Genomic DNA, 18625 nt, shown 5'->3' on the forward strand with positions numbered 1-18625 from the left:
ATCTGTAGCTAGAATAATGTTGGGAATCTGTAGCTGGAATAATGTTGGATATCTGTAGCTGGAATAATGTTGGGTATCTGTAGCTGGAATAATGTTGGGTATCTGTAGCTGGAATAATGTTGGATATCTGTAGCTGGAATATTGTTGGATATCTGTAGCTGGAATAATGTTGGATATCTGTAGCTGGAATAATGTTGAATATCTGTAGCTGGAATAATGTTGGATATCTGTAGCTGGAATAATGTTGGGTATCTGTAGCTGGAATAATGTTGGGTATCTGTAGCTGGAATATTGTTGGATATCTGTAGCTGGAATAATGTTGGATATCTGTAGCTGGAATAATGTTGGGAATCTGTAGCTGGAATAATGTTGGGAATCTGTATCTGGAATAATGTTGGATATCTGTACCTGGAATAATGTTGGGAATCTGTAGCTGGAATAATGTTGGATATCTGTAGCTGGAATAATGTTGGATATCTGTAGCTGGAATAATTTTGGGTATCTGTAGCTGGAATAATGTTGGATATCTGTAGCTGGAATAATGTTGGATATCTGTAGCTGGAATAATGTTGGGTATCTGTAGCTGGAATAATGTTGGATATCTGTAGCTGGAATAATGTTGGGTATCTGTAGCTGGAATAATGTTGGATATCTGTAGCTGGAATATTGTTGGATATCTGTAGCTGGAATAATGTTGGATATCTGTAGCTGGAATAATGTTGGATATCTGTAGCTGGAATAATGTTGGGTATCTGTAGCTGGAATAATGTTGGATATCTGTAGCTGGAAAAATGTTGGATATCTGTAGCTGGAATAATGTTGGATATCTGTAGCTGGAATAATGTTGGATATCTGTAGCTGGAATAATGTTGGGTATCTGTAGCTGGAATAATGTTGGATATCTGTAGCTGGAAAAATGTTGGATATCTGTAGCTGGAATAATGTTGGATATCTGTAGCTGGAATATTGTTGGATATCTGTAGCTGGAATAATGTTGGGTATCTGTAGCTGGAATAATGTTGGATATCTGTAGCTGGAATAATGTTGGATATCTGTAGCTGGAATAATGTTGGGAATCTGTAGCTGCAATAATGTTGGATATCTGTAGCTGGAATAATGTTGGATATCTGTAGCTGGAATAATGTTGGGTATCTGTAGCTGGAATAATGTTGGATATCTGTAGCTGGAATGTTGGCTTGAGCTGATTTGCATCTTCACGTTGTGAAGAGACCACAAAGATGAACTAGACATTTATGTGAATGAAAATGTAGCTGTAACAATGTACCACTGAAACTAAAACCTGAAAGGTAACAGTCCATTCTAGTATTATAATGATTTCAAAGTCCATAAACTATGAAAACTCACATCACATGAAGTCTATTCTCATGAAAAGACAAAGCTCTAGATCACGCAGTCATCACCATCGCTGAGAAACAAGGCGGATCGAATGTGCTGCACTGCCTTTCACATCAGCTTAATTAATTCAGTCTTTTTTGGATCCTAAATGACTTTTACTCCTTAGATCAAAGAATACTGTGTTCATTTTGACAGAACAAAAAAAGAATGAACAGAATGCTCATGATAGCACATTTTAATGTGTGAAGTGTCATCAGCTAAATCACACGCAGGCTCACTGTGCTCAGTATCTAAAGCACTACACTAGAGTTCATTATGAAGTCCAGTACTAATCTGTGAACAGGTCTTTGGTAATATGGGTGCTTCCCTACCATTTGTTAACAACATTTGCTTGAGCAGAACATTTGCTATCAAACTGGGGAAGCAGCTTTAGGTACGGGGACTCTAAATTGCACTTTTGGGAGCATCATTACATGCAGAGAGTCTGTACTGCTCTTATGGAAGAAAGGAGCCTGACAATAACTTATGAAATTACATGTAAAGCTGAATTGAACAGAATGATGGTGTCAAGGCTGCTATGTTGGCAACAAGAACACATTAGCGACGTTTGACTGGAAACTTGGCAAGCTGCTGGTTCCCATTTTTCTCTGTACTTCATGAGCTGAAAAGACCAACATGTTCTTCAAGTTAATTACAAGAAAAATACAATAATTTACAAACATACTTCTGCCATCTTATTCATAATGGAGGAATCAGGCTGTTGTGAATGAAGGTGTACATTATATTGCTATAAATGCTGATGTGGTTTAGGTTGGTTAATTTAATTAAATTAGACTATAATAGCACTTGGTTTTGCACATTTATCTACAAACCCCCCATTTTATACGTTAGACAGTAAATGTAAATGTGCTATTATGGTGCAATACAATTAACATGTTGTGACTTTTTGCTAAAGTTATTTGGAAACATTTCATGTGGCCCTCTATTATCTTATGAAGATAAGACTGTAGTGGGGGGGACCGCCTCCTTGCTGTTTGTGTGTGTACTTGACACGCCTCCTAATCTGCATTTCCCAGCAGCCTTGGGGCTGGAGTCTCATTTTTGTGACTTAACATCATGAGTCTCTTGTTGTTAGAAAATTCCCAGAGGAGCTGCTGGGTTCACGTGAAGTTTTGTCAGTGCTTCTAGCATTTGGCCTTTATTCAAACTAGATCAAGTGTGTGTTCTCCATTGTTGAGCATTCATACACTCTCTGCTCCTCACTTTGCTCTGCTAGTTGCAACAACGTTTATTCCATATAAGCCCAATATACCTTTTATATGACCCATAGTTGAAATATAAGCTTAGATTGAATTAAACATTTCTTCAAATGACGGGCCATGATTTCATGTGTTGGTGGGTGTAGTTGGTGAGGCTTTTAAAAAGGTCTGCACCATGGGGGAATCTGGCTAACCTAATCCCAAGAACCTCAACCACAGAGCACGGGTGGTGGTCCGTGGTTATCTGGATGTCTTTACCATGTCTTTAGTGCGTGTACCCAGGACGCATTTTTAATTTGCAGTTAGGATGTCATACACAACAAATTTGTGTTCATTTTTTTGCCATTAGTCCTCCCTGATGTCGACTGTGAACTCGGACTGCTGCAATCATCCTGCTGGGTTCAGCTATTACTGACTGGGGTTTATGAGAATCTTTTAATTAAGTTTCCAACTACCATTCCAAAAAATACATGCAACAGGGCTTAATTCACACTGTAGTAACACATGTATTCATACTGTAACGAAGCCTGTATTCATACTGTAATAGAGTTGAAACCAAAGAAAATGTTCAGTTCACCATTACCACATTCAACCATTTGACATCCGTATTGGCAGTTATATTACACATCATTTCTTTGGTTCATGTTAAATCATCCTTTAATAATGTGTGATGTGTCTGCTATCAATAGTGGTGCATCCATTTGATAGGGAGACATTTCCTTGTCAGCATAGACATATTCATCAGTTATGTTGGCTGAAACTTGTCCAAGATTTGAATTGTGTCTTGTCTTGGTTTCAGTCCCAGACCTCTAGCTGCAGATAACGGATCAGTATCCCTACATCAACACAACCTTGAAAAAACACATTGAGGAATGTCAGTGTCAACAACGTACTAATTAGTTAATCATGAAGTGCCTCATACATATTCATTAGGGTTTTGTAAGAGCTGTTGTGTCGATCCTGCCTTTGTGAGACACTTGCAGACTGATGGATGTATGTATCAATAACACCCCCTTTATCTAACCCCACAGGGACTTTAATTCCTTGGTGGATCTCAGTGAGGAATCCCGGGTGACACGCCTTGTCCAGTACTGGGAGGAGCTTGGACTGAAGGACGTGCAGCTCTCCAGTTACGATGTGCTCGTCAGTCATGCTGGCCCCTCCCCTAACACAATCATGGATATGACTAATAAGCAGTGTTACCTGGCCAATGGTGTGAGCTGTGACAGCAGAAGCCACGCCTCCACGGAGCAGCGCTACACCTTCGCGGCCTATTCGGCTGTGGGAAGTCTGGAGGTACAGCAAAACACTCTAATACTCCCCCGCTCTTCCCCAAGCACAAGATGAAAGCAGCCTTACACACAATGGCCCCTGTTATTTACTGTAATGTAGCGCATTATGGCCTTCTTTGTGCATTTTTGTGTTGTCAGGTAGCCACAGAGCAGTGAATGAGAGAAGTTGAGCTCCGAGCACAGGCTCTGAACGTGTCCTCCAGGTGCAAGGTTAACACAAAGTTAGTTTATGCAAGCCCGTTTGTACTTCACAGAAGTGTGTGATATACCGTCGGCCTATTTTTAGAGGCTGTGCCTTTGGTCTCTGGAGGAAACGAACAGTGAGGAGAAAAAAAAAACTCTTCTTTTTTCTCTTCGAGTCCGTGTATGAGTATCCTGAAGGGACAAGATGAAGAGGTTTTGTTTGGGAGTTAGTCCGACAAAGTCTTCGAAGTTTGTCTGCATGAGAGAAGTGCTGGTGTCACACATCTTTGAGCCGGTCTGTGCTGTGATCTTCATTGTTCCTTCGAATTGAAACTGCATTTGCAGGATATAGAACTCAACAACAACAAAAAAAATCCCAAACCAAGCCAGTATGGCCGGTGTGAATGACTGAGCTCCAGGGTCTTCACACTAATGTACTATGCAGAGCTTCCAGATTCCTGCACCTGGGTGTCGGCAAGGTCATGGAGCATCAGACATCCTGCAACGTCTAGCCATATGGCACATGTTAAAAATTAACCACCTCTCATACATACATAACATAAATGTGCAAAGTCACTCCTACAGCCCATCTAGACACAAGAGCTGTTAATATTTTACTCTTCAGCCGAGCACCTTGGCAGGTATTATAGCTGTGGTATTATAGCCAGGCCTGTATGACATATTAATCACAGGTAACTGTGAGTCTACATGGGCATTATATTAATGACTGTTTGTTGCAATATTCCAAATGCCATTATTCATAAATTCTGAATTTTATAGACTGGATTAGCTCCAGATATCTTCCTTTTAACCTATTTTTTACAAGGAAATCAAACATTAAGAAATATTTTATGAAGTGTGCCATTTAGATATTTTCTCCCCCAGTGAGTCAGCAAATTGAATCACACTGAAGAAGCAACATATTAAGAAGTTTAATCTGAGTTGTAAATAAGAGTTAGAGGAAGAACTCTTTAGGCTAATTGGAGCAGACAGGGCATTTAGAACCTTTTGCAATTGCTTAAATAGAAATCATAGGCAATCTTAACATGTTTTTATGATGAAATCATGTATATTCCACTGAGCACAATACCTTGTTCCAGAGAAAACCTACTGTACTTTCCCAGTGTAAACACGTCTTATGAAATTACATACATATTAGCTCTCCACGGTCCTTCCTGATTACACCACTTACCTACGGTGTGCATACTGAGTGCACTAATTACTCATTTGTCACCAAAGTTTTAAAAACACTTAAACACATAAATGAAACCTGATGTAGTAACTCAGGACAATTTGTCACTGATGTAAAATTCTGTGTAAAAAATAACTGATCAATACTGAACAGTGCAGTGGCAGTGAACTCGAACCTGACTGAACAGTGCGTGACTGTGGTTGCTATTTTAAAACCAACCCTGTTAAACGTGTGTGTTTCCACCAGGTGGAACTGCATATAGCCGTCAAGCTTTGGTCTTGAGAAACTTTAAAAACTCTTTGCCCTGAAATAAATCTTTGCCCTGAAAATGGAAACCTCATGTTCAGTCAAGTGCATCATATTGAAGGCTGTTTTGTGTTTATTTAGAAAGCTTTGAATGAAATTGGCTTAATATGACACCTGAATTGTTACAACTTCTTAAATTGGCTCAGTAGATTGTAACCATTTATAGTGTTGCAATAGTGTAGTGTTTTTTTACTATCTATTACTTCTAAAAGACGCGTGACTCCACTGCCTAATCTCTTGGTGAGAAAGGCCTTCAACAACACTGACTGACCAATGAACAGGTACAGACTAACAGGTACAATGTAAAGATATTCAGTTACCAGTTGTCCCACTGATGCTATGTGTAATTTAACAAAACTCCTGACATAGAACCAGTGTAGGACGACCAGAACTGACAATAGACATTTTCAACATAATATTGATAGTAACATGGTTGTGATTTTTAGTGGTAAGGTAGGGCATTGTACATTGGAATAAGGGTGTTACAATGTGTAATGTGTATTATTACAGTTTTTCACAGTTACTGATGGGATTAGAGTGGTCCATGTTATTCATAAAGATTACATGACATGACTAATATGAAGACTGTTTTCTCTAACTGTACCTCTATAGTTTTTTTCCATCAGGAAGTTGTTCATGTGACTGTTTATTTGTTTTTTTGATGGTCATGATTGATCAGTTGGACAATGTTTAAATCTAAAGAGCTACCATGAAAGTGTGGATTTGAACACTGAAGCTTGTGATGATGGCTAGGCTAGGTGTTCCTTTAAATGATAGGAAAATAATTTTAGCAAAGAATTATCACAAAAATCAATATAGAATTCACAAAAATCAAATAGAATTATCAAAAAAATCACAATTGCAAAAGCAATACCTTTTAACTGGCAGTGGTGAAAAAATCTGATGGACGTTTGACTAGTGGTGATGGGCGTTATGGGTGGGGTTGTTCAGGGATTGATGAGCTCTATCCCTGTGGTGATAGGTATTGTGGGTGGGTTTACTCAAGGTTTGATGACCTTTGTCTCTGTGGTGACAGACATCGTAGGTGGGGTTGATCAGCTGGGTGGGATTTGATGAGCTTTGTTATGTGGTGATAAGCATCGGTGGGTGGGATTGCTCGGCTGGGTGGGGTTTGATGAGCTGTGTCTCTGTGGTGACGGGCATCGTGGGTGGGGTTGCTCGGCTGGGTGGGGTTTGATGAGCTGTGTCTCTGTGGTGATAGGCATCGTGGGTGGGGTTGCTCGGCTGGGTGGGGTTTGATGAGCTGTGTCTCTGTGGTGACGGGCATCGTGGGTGGGGTTGCTCGGCTGGGTGGGGTTTGATGAGCTGTGTCTCTGTGGTGACGGCATCGTGGGTGGGGTTGCTCGGCTGGGTGGGGTTTGATGAGCTGTGTCTCTGTGGTGACGGGCATCGTAGGTGGGGTTGCACGGCTGGGTGGGGTTTGATGAGCTGTGTCTCTGTGGTGACGGGCATCGTGGGTGGGATTGCTCGGCTGGGTGGGGTTTGATGAGCTCTAATCCCGCTGCAGTCCCATGCGTCAGCAGATTAATACTGATCCAGTTCGAGCACAATGCAGCTACAGATTTCTTTTTCTCTCTCTTTTGCATTATTTTTTTCTTGGCTCTTTTCATATTGGATTTGGCTGTTTTGTTTCTGCTCAGCTCATATAGAGAACGCAACTGTTTACTCCTTTAATTAACGGAAAATTTAATTTCATTTAGTTCAGTTTTCCATATTATTTAACCATTTTTTCAGTAATCCCACCCTAGAGATTTACATGCATGTGAAGGCACTGCTGTGGCAGGGAATAAGACAGACAGAAGTGCCTCAGATTTCGGTTATGGCATTAGCTCTGCGCTAAAGCTGCTTAGCGAGCGTGTGCCAGCCCGGCCTCCTTCAGGGCTCCAGTGTGCTGTACACCAGAGACCAGCCGCGTCCATCACTCAGCTGTTCATCGCTTGGCAGAGAGAACCTGTTTCTGCACTATAGGTTATGGAATTTATAAGATCTGATGTTAGGAGATGACATTGAAAATTTTTGCCACATAGCCACGATTGAGCCACGTCTTACTCCTCAATCTCATTTGCTCTGTGTCGACGACGTCCTCCGAGGCACCTCGACGACCTTAACTGAAGAAGTCCAGTGTCCCCTGTGTTCCTCAGTCTCCCCTCTGCACTGCCGTGTTTCATATACACTGAATGCAGGTTAAGAGGGTCTGGGGCAGGCAAGACTTCTCTCCTACAGCCTGCTGCTAATAATGCTCACTGGTTATGTTGACATTTAACACTCTCCGCAAAAGAATCGTTTAATCGTGGGGTGGATATTTCGTTCTGGTCCTCAGTCAAGCAGATGAGAAAACAATTGTTATTTCTTCCCACACTGAAGAATGGAGATGAGAGTACAAAGGGACTTCTGAACAGAAGCGTGATGTTGTGTGTTACACATGCCCTCGTTAACTTCATTACCTTAATGACAGCCTCTCAGCACTAATCTCATCATTTCCCCATGTGTCTGCCTCTAGTGTAGAGTTAGACACAACAGTTGATGCAGATGCTGACACAGGTGATAAATCTCCCCGTCCATGGTTGTGCAGTCCCGCTGATCCACATGACACACACTCTCTGTTCACTCCACTCTAATGTTCCTTCAGGCCTTCTGACAGATGACCTGGGGGCAGGTTATGCATTGCTGTTTTCGTAGCTCCTGCCCTTAATATCACCTACGCACCACTGGCTCGTCTCTCTTTAGCTTTGGTCCTGACTGTGTGTTTATGTAGGATAACTGAGAAGGTGGACACCAGGATATCTGTGCACCTCTCAGAATGATAAATACTACTGTGATAAATACAACCCCACCATGATAAATACTACCCCAATATGATAAATACTACCCCGCTGTGATAAAAACAACCCCACTATGGTAAATACTACACCACTATGATAAATACTACCCCAATATGATAAATACTATCCCACTGTGATAAATACAACCCCACTATGATAAATACTACCCCAATATGATAAATACTACCCCACTGTGATAAATACAACCCCACTATGGTAAATACTACACCACTATAATAAATACTATCCCACTATGATAAATACTACCCCAATATGTTAAACACTACCCCAATATGATAAATGTTACCCCAACATGATAAATACTACATCAACATGATAAATACTTCTCCAACAAGATAAATACTACCCCACTCAGAAGTGGTGAAACAGCACTGCACCCACATCATTATAGATATGTAGTTTAAAAAACATTAAGATGTGAGTGCATTATGTTGGTAAGTGACATAGATATAATAGTGATATAGACATAGATATACACTGTAGGACTGATATAGATATAGAAATAGGACTGATATAGATATATAAGACTGATATAGATACATGACTGCTATAGATAAATAATATAGATATAGATATAGGACTGATATACTGTATATATATATATATATATATATATATATATATATATATATATATATATATATATATATATATATATATATATATATATTTATTTATATATTAGTGATGTCAATTCCAGGTGCCGCGATTAAAAGTCCTCACCAGGATTTTGCTCAGGCTTCCTGGATTGTGTTGATTCCACTAATTTTACCTGGATTGCTAATTAGAAAATCTAGCAAGCTTGAGCAAAATCCTGGTGAGGACTTTTAATCGCGGCACCTGGAATTGACAGCACTAATATATATATATATATATATATATATATATATATATATATATATATATATATATATATATATATATATATATATGGTCTGTATTCTGGTCATCTGTGTATACTGCAGCTGCGCTCCACAGGACTGGAATAATCGAATAATCTCTTGTATTTTTCTCTTCTAAGGAAGAAGTGGTGGATGTCCAGTACGGAAGCACTGAACATTTGAGGAGGGTCAGAACTGAGATGAACGTAACCAATAGGATCGCGCTACTGAAACTTGGACAGGCACCTTTACTGTACACGGTGTGTTTACCATGACTGTTTCTGTTCTTACACTCATCACACTGTACATTTTATATCACCATTTGCATTAACATGTGGGGTGTTTAGCAGACGCTCTCATTCAGAACAACTTACAAAGTGATTTGCATCTGTTCACAGAATACATCCTAGATAGTAATATTGATAGATCAAAACTTAAGATACCCTTGAAGCAGATTACTACAAAACTACAGGAATCAATGTCATTACCTATATTGCAAATAAACACAGACTCTAACTTGGTTAGCTGTACTGATGATGCATGCACCAATTCACCAGACATTTATTCAACTGTGATAACTGCACACCGGAAAACAGTGGAAACAAATCACCAAGGGGTATAGAATCGTTCTATAATGCCTTGTGTACTTAAATATGTATTGCATTTAAAATGATCAAACTGAAGTTATCACATTGAATAATTTAATGATTAGTGTTAAATGAAAAATCTCCCAACCAGAGCAAGACACGCGACACTGTTTGTTTTTGCTCACCTCTCATATTCATAAATATGCAGTTTGTGTTTTGATGCTGGGGTGGGGGGGGTAAGTAATACCACATCCCATGTTTCAGCAGAGTGGCTTTCATGCCACTGAAAGGAGGGGGTCTAATTCTTTTCGAGGGGATTTTGTTCCCCTGTAGGACGAGAGAGACTGAGCAGCTAGTCAGTGGGCTGTTAACTTCTCACAGCTAAGACAAACAGCAAGCTCCACAAAGCAGCCATGCCCTGCCTGAATGAAAAACAAACATTTGCACGCATCTCCAGGAGACTGGTCATCTGTGAGAATAAAGTTCTGAAAAATAAAGTTCTCTTGTTTTTAGATGCCCTATTTCCTTGTGAACAAATATAACCAATAGAATTGAACCAATAGAAAGCCAGCATCCCTGATTCATCTGATTAATACTCACTCTAATAGGTGAAGATACACCACATACCATAGACCGAAATGAACCAAAATGTACCAATTTTTGGAGTAGATGTAATAAACGGTTCTTGTTGGAACTGACTGGCAAAGGAGCAAATTGAAAGGTCAGTGACCTGTATTAATACTCAGTTGCACCATTAGAAAAAGTCCTGGTTGTGTATTAATTAATTAATGAATAGGGCCATTCCATGGTCATTCTGTACAGAACTACAATGACAAATATTTGGATGAAAATGGTGAAATTGTTCTTGTGTTACCTGATGACAATCACCAGGGTACTGATGAGACTCAGACAGAGCTGCAGTTCACTGCTTCCAGCATATTATTACCAGTGTGGGTTGGGGAGATGTGAGAACTTTAGCTTGAAAAATATATATATTACAGGACAGAGATGGAGGCGCATCTGTTCTTTCCCTGTTCCTGTCAGAACCTGGACTGTAGAATTTAGTTTTTTACATGTCATTTGCCTCAGTGAAAGAACTTTGATTCTCAAGTAACCCGCCAATATATTTGAACAAAGGATTTTGTTGTTTAAATTCTTGTTGTGATTATGTGGACTATAAGATGAGGGGTTTCTCCTTTTGAGTCTTGGTTCCTCTCAAGATTTCTTCCTCACACTCGTAGGGAGGTTTTGCTCACTACTGTTGCCTTTGACTTGCTTACTGGGGGGCTTTGACATTTGTAAAGTTGCTTTGACACAATGGCTGTTGTAAATACATGTCTGTAAATACATTTTGATTGATTGAGTGAATGAATGATTGCAATGTACATGTATAAATTTAGCTGAACTCCCTTATTCAGAGCACCTTGTAAATGGTACATATGGCAGAACACATGGTATGAATATGGTTAGTGCATCTGTTCAGTGTGATTGTACCTGTAATGGATAAACAGCAGACGCAGCTTTGATCTACTGGACGTTTTGTTCCTGCTTTGGATTCTGACCGTATGTCTGCCCTTCGTAGGTTCTGTTTGGGAAGGGCTATCGAATTTCTTTAAAGTGGGTGTTAATCAAACCTTTGACTGCTTGATTTAACAAGCAGAACATGGTACTTCTCAGCCAAATAACTGAATTTATTCCATGTACAATATATAATTGAATTTACATCATGTACAATGGTACCATTTAACCGAAGTTATACCATGCACAATGGTACAATTGAACTGAAGTTATACCATGTACAATGGTACCATATAACTGAATTTATACCAGGTACAAAGGTACCATATTACTGAATTTGCAGGCTGCAGCAAAACAGCTCTGATCACATTTAGTTATTTTAAAAGATTTATATGTTCCAGGGAATATTAGAAGTTTTGATCACAACAGTGGACACCATGCCAATGAGTTATAGTAAGCATTATTATCCCGAAGACTACAGAAAACTGAATTAAAAGTACAGATGCTGTGCTTTAGTTAAATGCTAGTTGTCAGTATATTCTAAGCTGCTCATTTTTAGTGTATAGCTGCCTTATTACTACAACATCAAATTATCTTGGATAATTATCTAATTAATTAATGGTTTTGCTCTTGTTTCTCTCTCTCTCTCTCTCTCTCTCTCTGTGTGTGTGTGTGTGTGTGTGTGTGTTTGTGTGGGCTTTTATTAAAAGTATCCCACCCTTTGGTTAAATCAATTTAGAATACAGTATGGCAGTGTTGGGCTTTTGACTGTGGTCAAAATCTATAGTGTCATATTACCTAGAGATATAGTGTTTATCTTATAAAGTGATCACTCGGATGGGATTAATTAATCTGTCTTTATAATTTGAGTTTTCTTTTCTAAGGTTGTGCAATCCAGAATCACTTAGCATAGGTGCTTGAGTGGGGTGTGGATGGTCATGGTTTAGGCACAGGTTCATATATGTGCCACGTGGGACTCTGAAATGACTGTCTTCATATTGACAGGTTAAAACACCTTCAAATAAAATAGAGAAATTGCAGTAGCACATTCTATGTATATGTGTTGATGTAAATATATGTGGCTTTAAGCCACGTGCAATGGTGCTGTGTTTAATCACAGATCTTTTGATGATTATTAGCTTATTAGCTCAATGGCCTAAAGTCACAGTTTTTTTTTTTTTACCTAGATTAAGATTTTTTTTAAGTATGCCGATCATGCAATATAATGCAAGTTTTAAGGTGTTTTTAATTTAAAACCTATGCTTGAGAGAACATCACTAAATTGGAACTCACATACTCCTAAAGAGGCAGGTAGTGGTAGAACACAGCATACACAAGCAGTGAGGTATTTGAAGAAATCTAGAATTGATATAAGCTATCTGTTTGTTATTTGTTCACCTTTCACTTTAAAATATATTCTATAATCACAAAGGAGAGGTCATGACCCATGAAACATAATGAAATTAAACACATATGTAGTAGAGTTATATTGACTAAGTACAAATAGATTCCTGTCCTCACAAATCTACTTCTGTAGAAGATAAAACAGTTTGAGAAAACTGGGTCATCTACAGAAAGACTTGCAGAGAAATTGTGTTGCTATCCATCAAGAATCCACCTGGAGTATTTGAAATGACATTTTACAGAGTGGTACCTGTAATGTGGTACCAGTCACTATGGGGGAAACTGCAGATAATTAGCAGATAATAGTAAAGGACTGAAAATATACCCCCTCCATTTATGGGTGCATCAGTGTTCACCCATACACTCATCATTGTTTTTTTGTATTAATCAGTATGCATGAGTAATTTACATATTGGTATATAACAATTAAACATTCAATTCAATTAAATCTTGGTTATTTGCTTGAATTAAAGTCACTTGAATATCAAATGATCCATTTCCCCATGCTGGCATTGTGCTCTGGACTGTGCTTTGTAGTTTGTAACTAAATATCAAATGCCATGTGCTCTTAGTTGTACTGCTCAGTTTTTCTGGAGAGAGCATGTCGTTAGTCCCGGTTGGCATCTAAGGCTTGGCATTTGTGCTGCTTGGCATGAAGAGTGAGGACCCTGAACCAATGTGTTACTGTCTGTGGCTTAGAACAGCTACAAAAACACCCACAAGGTGCTGATTGCTATCTTCAAAGAACCTCCCTATAATAGCAGAGATTTGTAATGCTGATTTTGCATTCTCTTTTATAGGTCTCTCTGTTTCTCTTTCTAACTCTCTCTCACTCACACACACACACACACACACACACACACACACACACACACACACACACACACACACACACACACACACACACACACACACACACACACACACATACTGTATGTATGTGCTGTGCACAAGTTCCACTACATGGTGAAGGTAAATGTGATCCTTTAATCCAGATGCTGCTCTGGTCCTGAAGATCTAAAGCCCCACAGAGGTCACTGTTAGTGTAGCATCTGAATGTGTTAGAACTAAACTCACTCTGCAGGACAGTCTCACTCTTCCACAGTCTAGGGTGCAAATTACAGCCACCATGCAGGAACAGCACATGTTTACTGAACACATCAGTAAAGAATGCACATCTGAACCCTTGAGTGTTCTGAAAATCCTGTCATGTCAGCGGTTATGTGGATAATGGAGGGGCACCATGCTGTAGAAGCTCATGCAGCCTGTTTACAAATAAGATGAAATTTATAGAAACAGATTTTGGGTTTGCTGTGAAAGGAACCTTCTTTGTGTATGTGAGCTTGTGGAGACCTGGCCCAGTTATGTTTCAGTTCATGTTGGTGTAGCTCATGTATGAGGGTGGAGGGAGTGGGTGGGGGAAAGGAGAGTGTAGTGACTGAGGTTGGGAGGAGGGGAGGTGTGTAGTGACTGAGGTTCAGAGGAGGGGAGGTGTGTAGTGACTGAGGTTGGGAGGAGGGGAGGTGTGTAGTGACTGAGGTTGGGAGGAGGGGAGGTGTGTAGTGACTGAGGTTGGGAGGAGGGGAGGTGTGTAGTGACTGAGGTTGGGAGGAGGGGAGGTGTGTAGTGACTGAGGTTGGGAGGAGGGGCGGTGTGTAGTAACTGAGGTTGGGAGGAGGGGAGGTGTGTAGTGGCTGAGGTTGGGAGGAGGGGAGGTGTGTAGTGACTGAGGTTGGGAGGAGGGGAGGTGTGTAGTGACTGAGGTTGGGAGGAGGGGAGGTGTGTAGTAACTGAGGTTGGGAGGAGGGGAGGTGTGTAGAATCTGAGGTTGGGAGGAGGGGAGGTGTGTAGTAACTGAGGTTGGGAGGAGGGGAGGTGTGTAGTGACTGAGGTTGGGAGGAGGGGAGGTGTGTAGAATCTGAGGTTGGGAGGAGGGGAGGTGTGTAGTGACTGAGGTTGGGAGGAGGGGAGGTGTGTAGTAACTGAGGTTGGGAGGAGGGGAGGTGTGTAGAATCTGAGGTTGGGAGGAGGGGAGGTGTGTAGTGACTGAGGTTGGGAGGAGGGGAGGTGTGTAGTGACTGTGGTTGGGAGGAGGGGAGGTGTGTAGTGACTGAGGTTGGGAGGAGGGGAGGTGTGTAGTAACTGAGGTTGGGAGGAGGGGAGGTGTGTAGTGACTGAGGTTGGGAGGAGGGGAGGTGTGTAGTGACTGAGGTTGGGAGGAGGGGAGGTGTGTAGTGACTGAGGTTGGGAGGAGGGGAGGTGTGTAGAATCTGAGGTTGGGAGGAGGGGAGGTGTGTAGAATCTGAGGTTGGGAGGATGGGCGGTGTGTAGTGACTGAGGTTGGGAGGAGGGGCGGTGTGTAGTGACTGAGGTTGGGAGGAGGGGAGGTGTGTAGTGACTGAGGTTGGGAGGAGGGGAGGTGTGTAGAATCTGAGGTTGGGAGGAGGGGAGGTGTGTAGAATCTGAGGTTGGGAGGAGGGGCGGTGTGTAGTGACTGAGGTTGGGAAGAGGGGCGGTGTGTAGTGACTGAGGTTGGGAGGAGGGGAGGTGTGTAGTGACTGAGGTTGGGAGGAGGGGAGGTGTGTAGAATCTGAGGTTGGGAGGAGGGGAGGTGTGTAGTAACTGAGGTTGGGAGGAGGGGAGGTGTGTAGTGACTGAGGTTTGGAGGAGGGGAGGTGTGTAGTGACTGAGGTTGGGAGGAGGGGAGGTGTGTAGTGACTGAGGTTGGGAGGAGGGGCGGTGTGTAGTGACTGAGGTTGGGAGGAGGGGATGCGTGTGAGTGTAGAGCCATCTCTGTTGCCAAGCGGAGCTCTTAAACCGGCCACACAGGCACACAACCACTTCCTGCAGAGAGGCTCATAATCTCTCCCTTCTGTAAATACTTTTACTGCTGTTTCTTCACTCTCACACATATGGATCAAGTGTCAGTCTTGACCCCTAGGTTTAACCCACATTAATGAAAATATACTCTCTGCCAGCCACTCTGGTTCCCACATTTTTCCTTGAACACACACACACACACACACACACACACACACACACACACACACACACACACACTGAAATAACAGACACAGGGGTACATTTCTGTGTTATAGCTCCACCCTCAGGTTAGGGAGTGAAATGTCTGTGTTTGCGTGTGTCTGTGTCTGCATATATGCATTTTCCTGCGTTCATACACGTGCCTCCTTCATGTGTGTGTGGAGTGTATTTGACACAGAACATTTTGCCATGTCCCGACAGCTTTCCCGCCTTGCTGAGATGGGTTTCGGGGCCTGTCTGATCTATGTGGATCCCTGTGACGTCCCACTGGATCAGGCCACAGAGCACCAAGCTTTTGGGGTGACCCTTAACCCAGGAGGAGACCCCTCCACCCCAGACAACCCCAGCACCCGTGAGTATGACCCACAGCCATGACAGGTCCCTGGGCTGCCGAATCCTCCTTTTCCTGTGACTAACTTACACTTCATTTTATAACTGTATTCTCTGTCCAGCCCCCTTCTGCAGTCAGATATTTATCCTACTCTGTGTCTGAACGTCAGATGTCAGCTACAGTTCTCTGTGGTTATGACCGCCTGGTTAGACAAACTTGAGAAGGAGAGGTCAGAGAGCAAGTGTGTGAGTGTGTGAGGGCGAGAGAGACTGACAACACAAGCATTAATAAAACTGATGTTTGTTTTTGTTTTGTTCGGTTTGAATTTCTGGAGAAGAAACTGTGATTCTCTTTCTAGTTCCAGAATAATCAGTATTTCCTTCTTAATTTTACCAGCATCCACATTCAACAAAATTCATCTTTACTAGCATGAGCAGTTAATACGCTCCTTTCCTCCGAGTGTTGCAATGATTGCTCTTCAAAGCATAAGACAACCGCAAAAGAATCAAATCAAAAGTTGCTCTGTGAAGTGTTCCACATTATAAACTCCCCCAGATCAGTGTTGATGATCCTGATCTTGCGGTCCCGGTACATCATACTGTTGCGTTTCAGGACCAGGACCGGGACGTCCTGCTGGACTCCTACTCCTGTGGGCTCTCAGTGTTTGTTCTGCTCATCTGGAACTTCTCCTTTAAAAGAACTGGTGTTTTCACATGTAGATTTGCGGTGACCGTTTTGAATGTAGCAGCTTTAAATATTCTGTTTCTTTTGTTCTTCTCTTCCCTTAGAGTGTTGTCTCCACGGTAATCTGATTGTTCAACTCTGGCAGATCATACAGCTCTGGCATGTGCTTGCTTGTGTGGTCATTTGTACCAATAATCTGATCTCATGTTTACTGAACTCAGGTGGCTAATCAGCAGGTGGTCCATTACTGTTTGCGAATTCAATCTTGTGCTGTTTCAGGGATGAGGGTGCTGTTAACACACACAGTATAATCATAACATAACCTCACCTCTGTATGCTTTGGATCATTTGATGTGGATATTTATGAATAAGTAGTATCACATATGTTATACATTTTGTATTTGGCCTGAATTTAAAATCTTACTGGTAGATGCTTTAATGTGGTTAACTGAAGTTCTACTCTAGTCTCCAGTAATTTATGTCCTTCAGTGTACAGCCTTGAAGATGACAGTGGAATGGGTCTCAGTGCTGCTGTCCATGGTAGTGAAGTGGTCTCAGTGCTGCTGCCCATGGTACTGAAGGAGTCTCAGTGCTGCTGTCCATGGTACTGAAGGTGAGCCTGCTGTATTTAACACAGTTACCCCTGATAGCAGACCCCGTGGGCTCTTGGGCCGGCCCTGGCACACAGCAGCCTGGGATCACTGGGACATGTCATTACTGGAATGATAGCAGGGGCCTATAGCAGGCTGTGCAGTCTGGGCCCAGTGCAGGCAGAAAAACAGATGTCTTAGCAGATGTTCTGTGCCTGCTCCTTCTTCGGCAAAAGCATGATGCCAAGAATTTGGAGAGAGAGAGCTCAGCGCACTCATCGAAGGCTGAGTGGCCATCCAGGGGAGCATGAATTATTCACCCCTGGTGGAATATTGCCTCCGCATTTGTTTTGCATGACAATGAGAGACTTTGAGAAGTCGGTCGTCTGCGCCAGACTCAGAAGTAGGCTGCATGTCGCCTGCTGATTTTTCGGACAAACCGAACTATGGAATAACTGCCTTGTAATGGAATAGCTGCCTCATAATGCATAAATAAGTTCAAATATGAACCTCTCTCAACACTGCAGATCATTAGTGTTTCTGTGCCTTCTTTTATTATAATTGTTTTGCTCCAAATGAGGTGTATCTTACTGAAAGACTGAAAATGCAAGATGATTATAAAAAAATACATACACCTAAATCCCCTAGATATGTAGATTGATATTCTGGAGTGGGTTTTGCTGATAGTTTTCAAAGTGGTTCTAAAAGATTCACATCATTTGAAAAAGTGCAGAGAAAGGAAATAAATTCCCGTTGCGCAGAAAGTGAAATCCCTCCCATTAAATGAACATGCAACACATGTGCCACAGAGCAGCGTGGTGAGACAGGGCACCAGAGACACTTCTAATTTAACATTCATCATTTTACTGGCCACTTTGAGCATGAATATGCCATTTTAAACAAGAGTGCTGGATAATGCTGCTATTTAAAGCATTAGAAAAGGAATCGAGACATCACGCAGTCACAAACTACCTACTGCTCTTTAAATACTCCACGGATCGCCACATGTTCTGAGTGTCAGGATAGTGCTTTCTCTTCTGTTTTGTTTTAATGAATGGGCATACAGAATCAGCAGTGTTGTTTGATGAAGTCCTTGTAGATTGCTGTGTCACGTTGCCTGCTGAGACAGACGGAGT

The 18625-nt window shown here is 41.6% G+C and overlaps 1 protein-coding gene across 5 annotated transcripts in view; it reads left to right on the plus strand.

Annotated features, from left to right (window-relative positions):
- Window positions 1-18625, plus strand: part of naaladl2 (N-acetylated alpha-linked acidic dipeptidase like 2) — a 177677-nt gene that overhangs the window by 67300 nt on the left and 91752 nt on the right. For all 5 annotated transcript variants that reach the window (XM_077023405.1, XM_077023403.1, XM_077023404.1 and 2 more), the window contains 3 exons: window positions 3647-3911; window positions 9474-9593; window positions 16086-16236. In XM_077023405.1, the coding sequence (XP_076879520.1) occupies window positions 3647-3911; window positions 9474-9593; window positions 16086-16236 (536 nt within the window). The remainder of the gene's footprint in view (window positions 1-3646; window positions 3912-9473; window positions 9594-16085; window positions 16237-18625) is intronic.

Source organism: Brachyhypopomus gauderio, chromosome 12, assembly GCF_052324685.1.
Source record: "Brachyhypopomus gauderio isolate BG-103 chromosome 12, BGAUD_0.2, whole genome shotgun sequence".
Taxonomy (NCBI): Eukaryota; Metazoa; Chordata; class Actinopteri; order Gymnotiformes; family Hypopomidae; genus Brachyhypopomus; species Brachyhypopomus gauderio.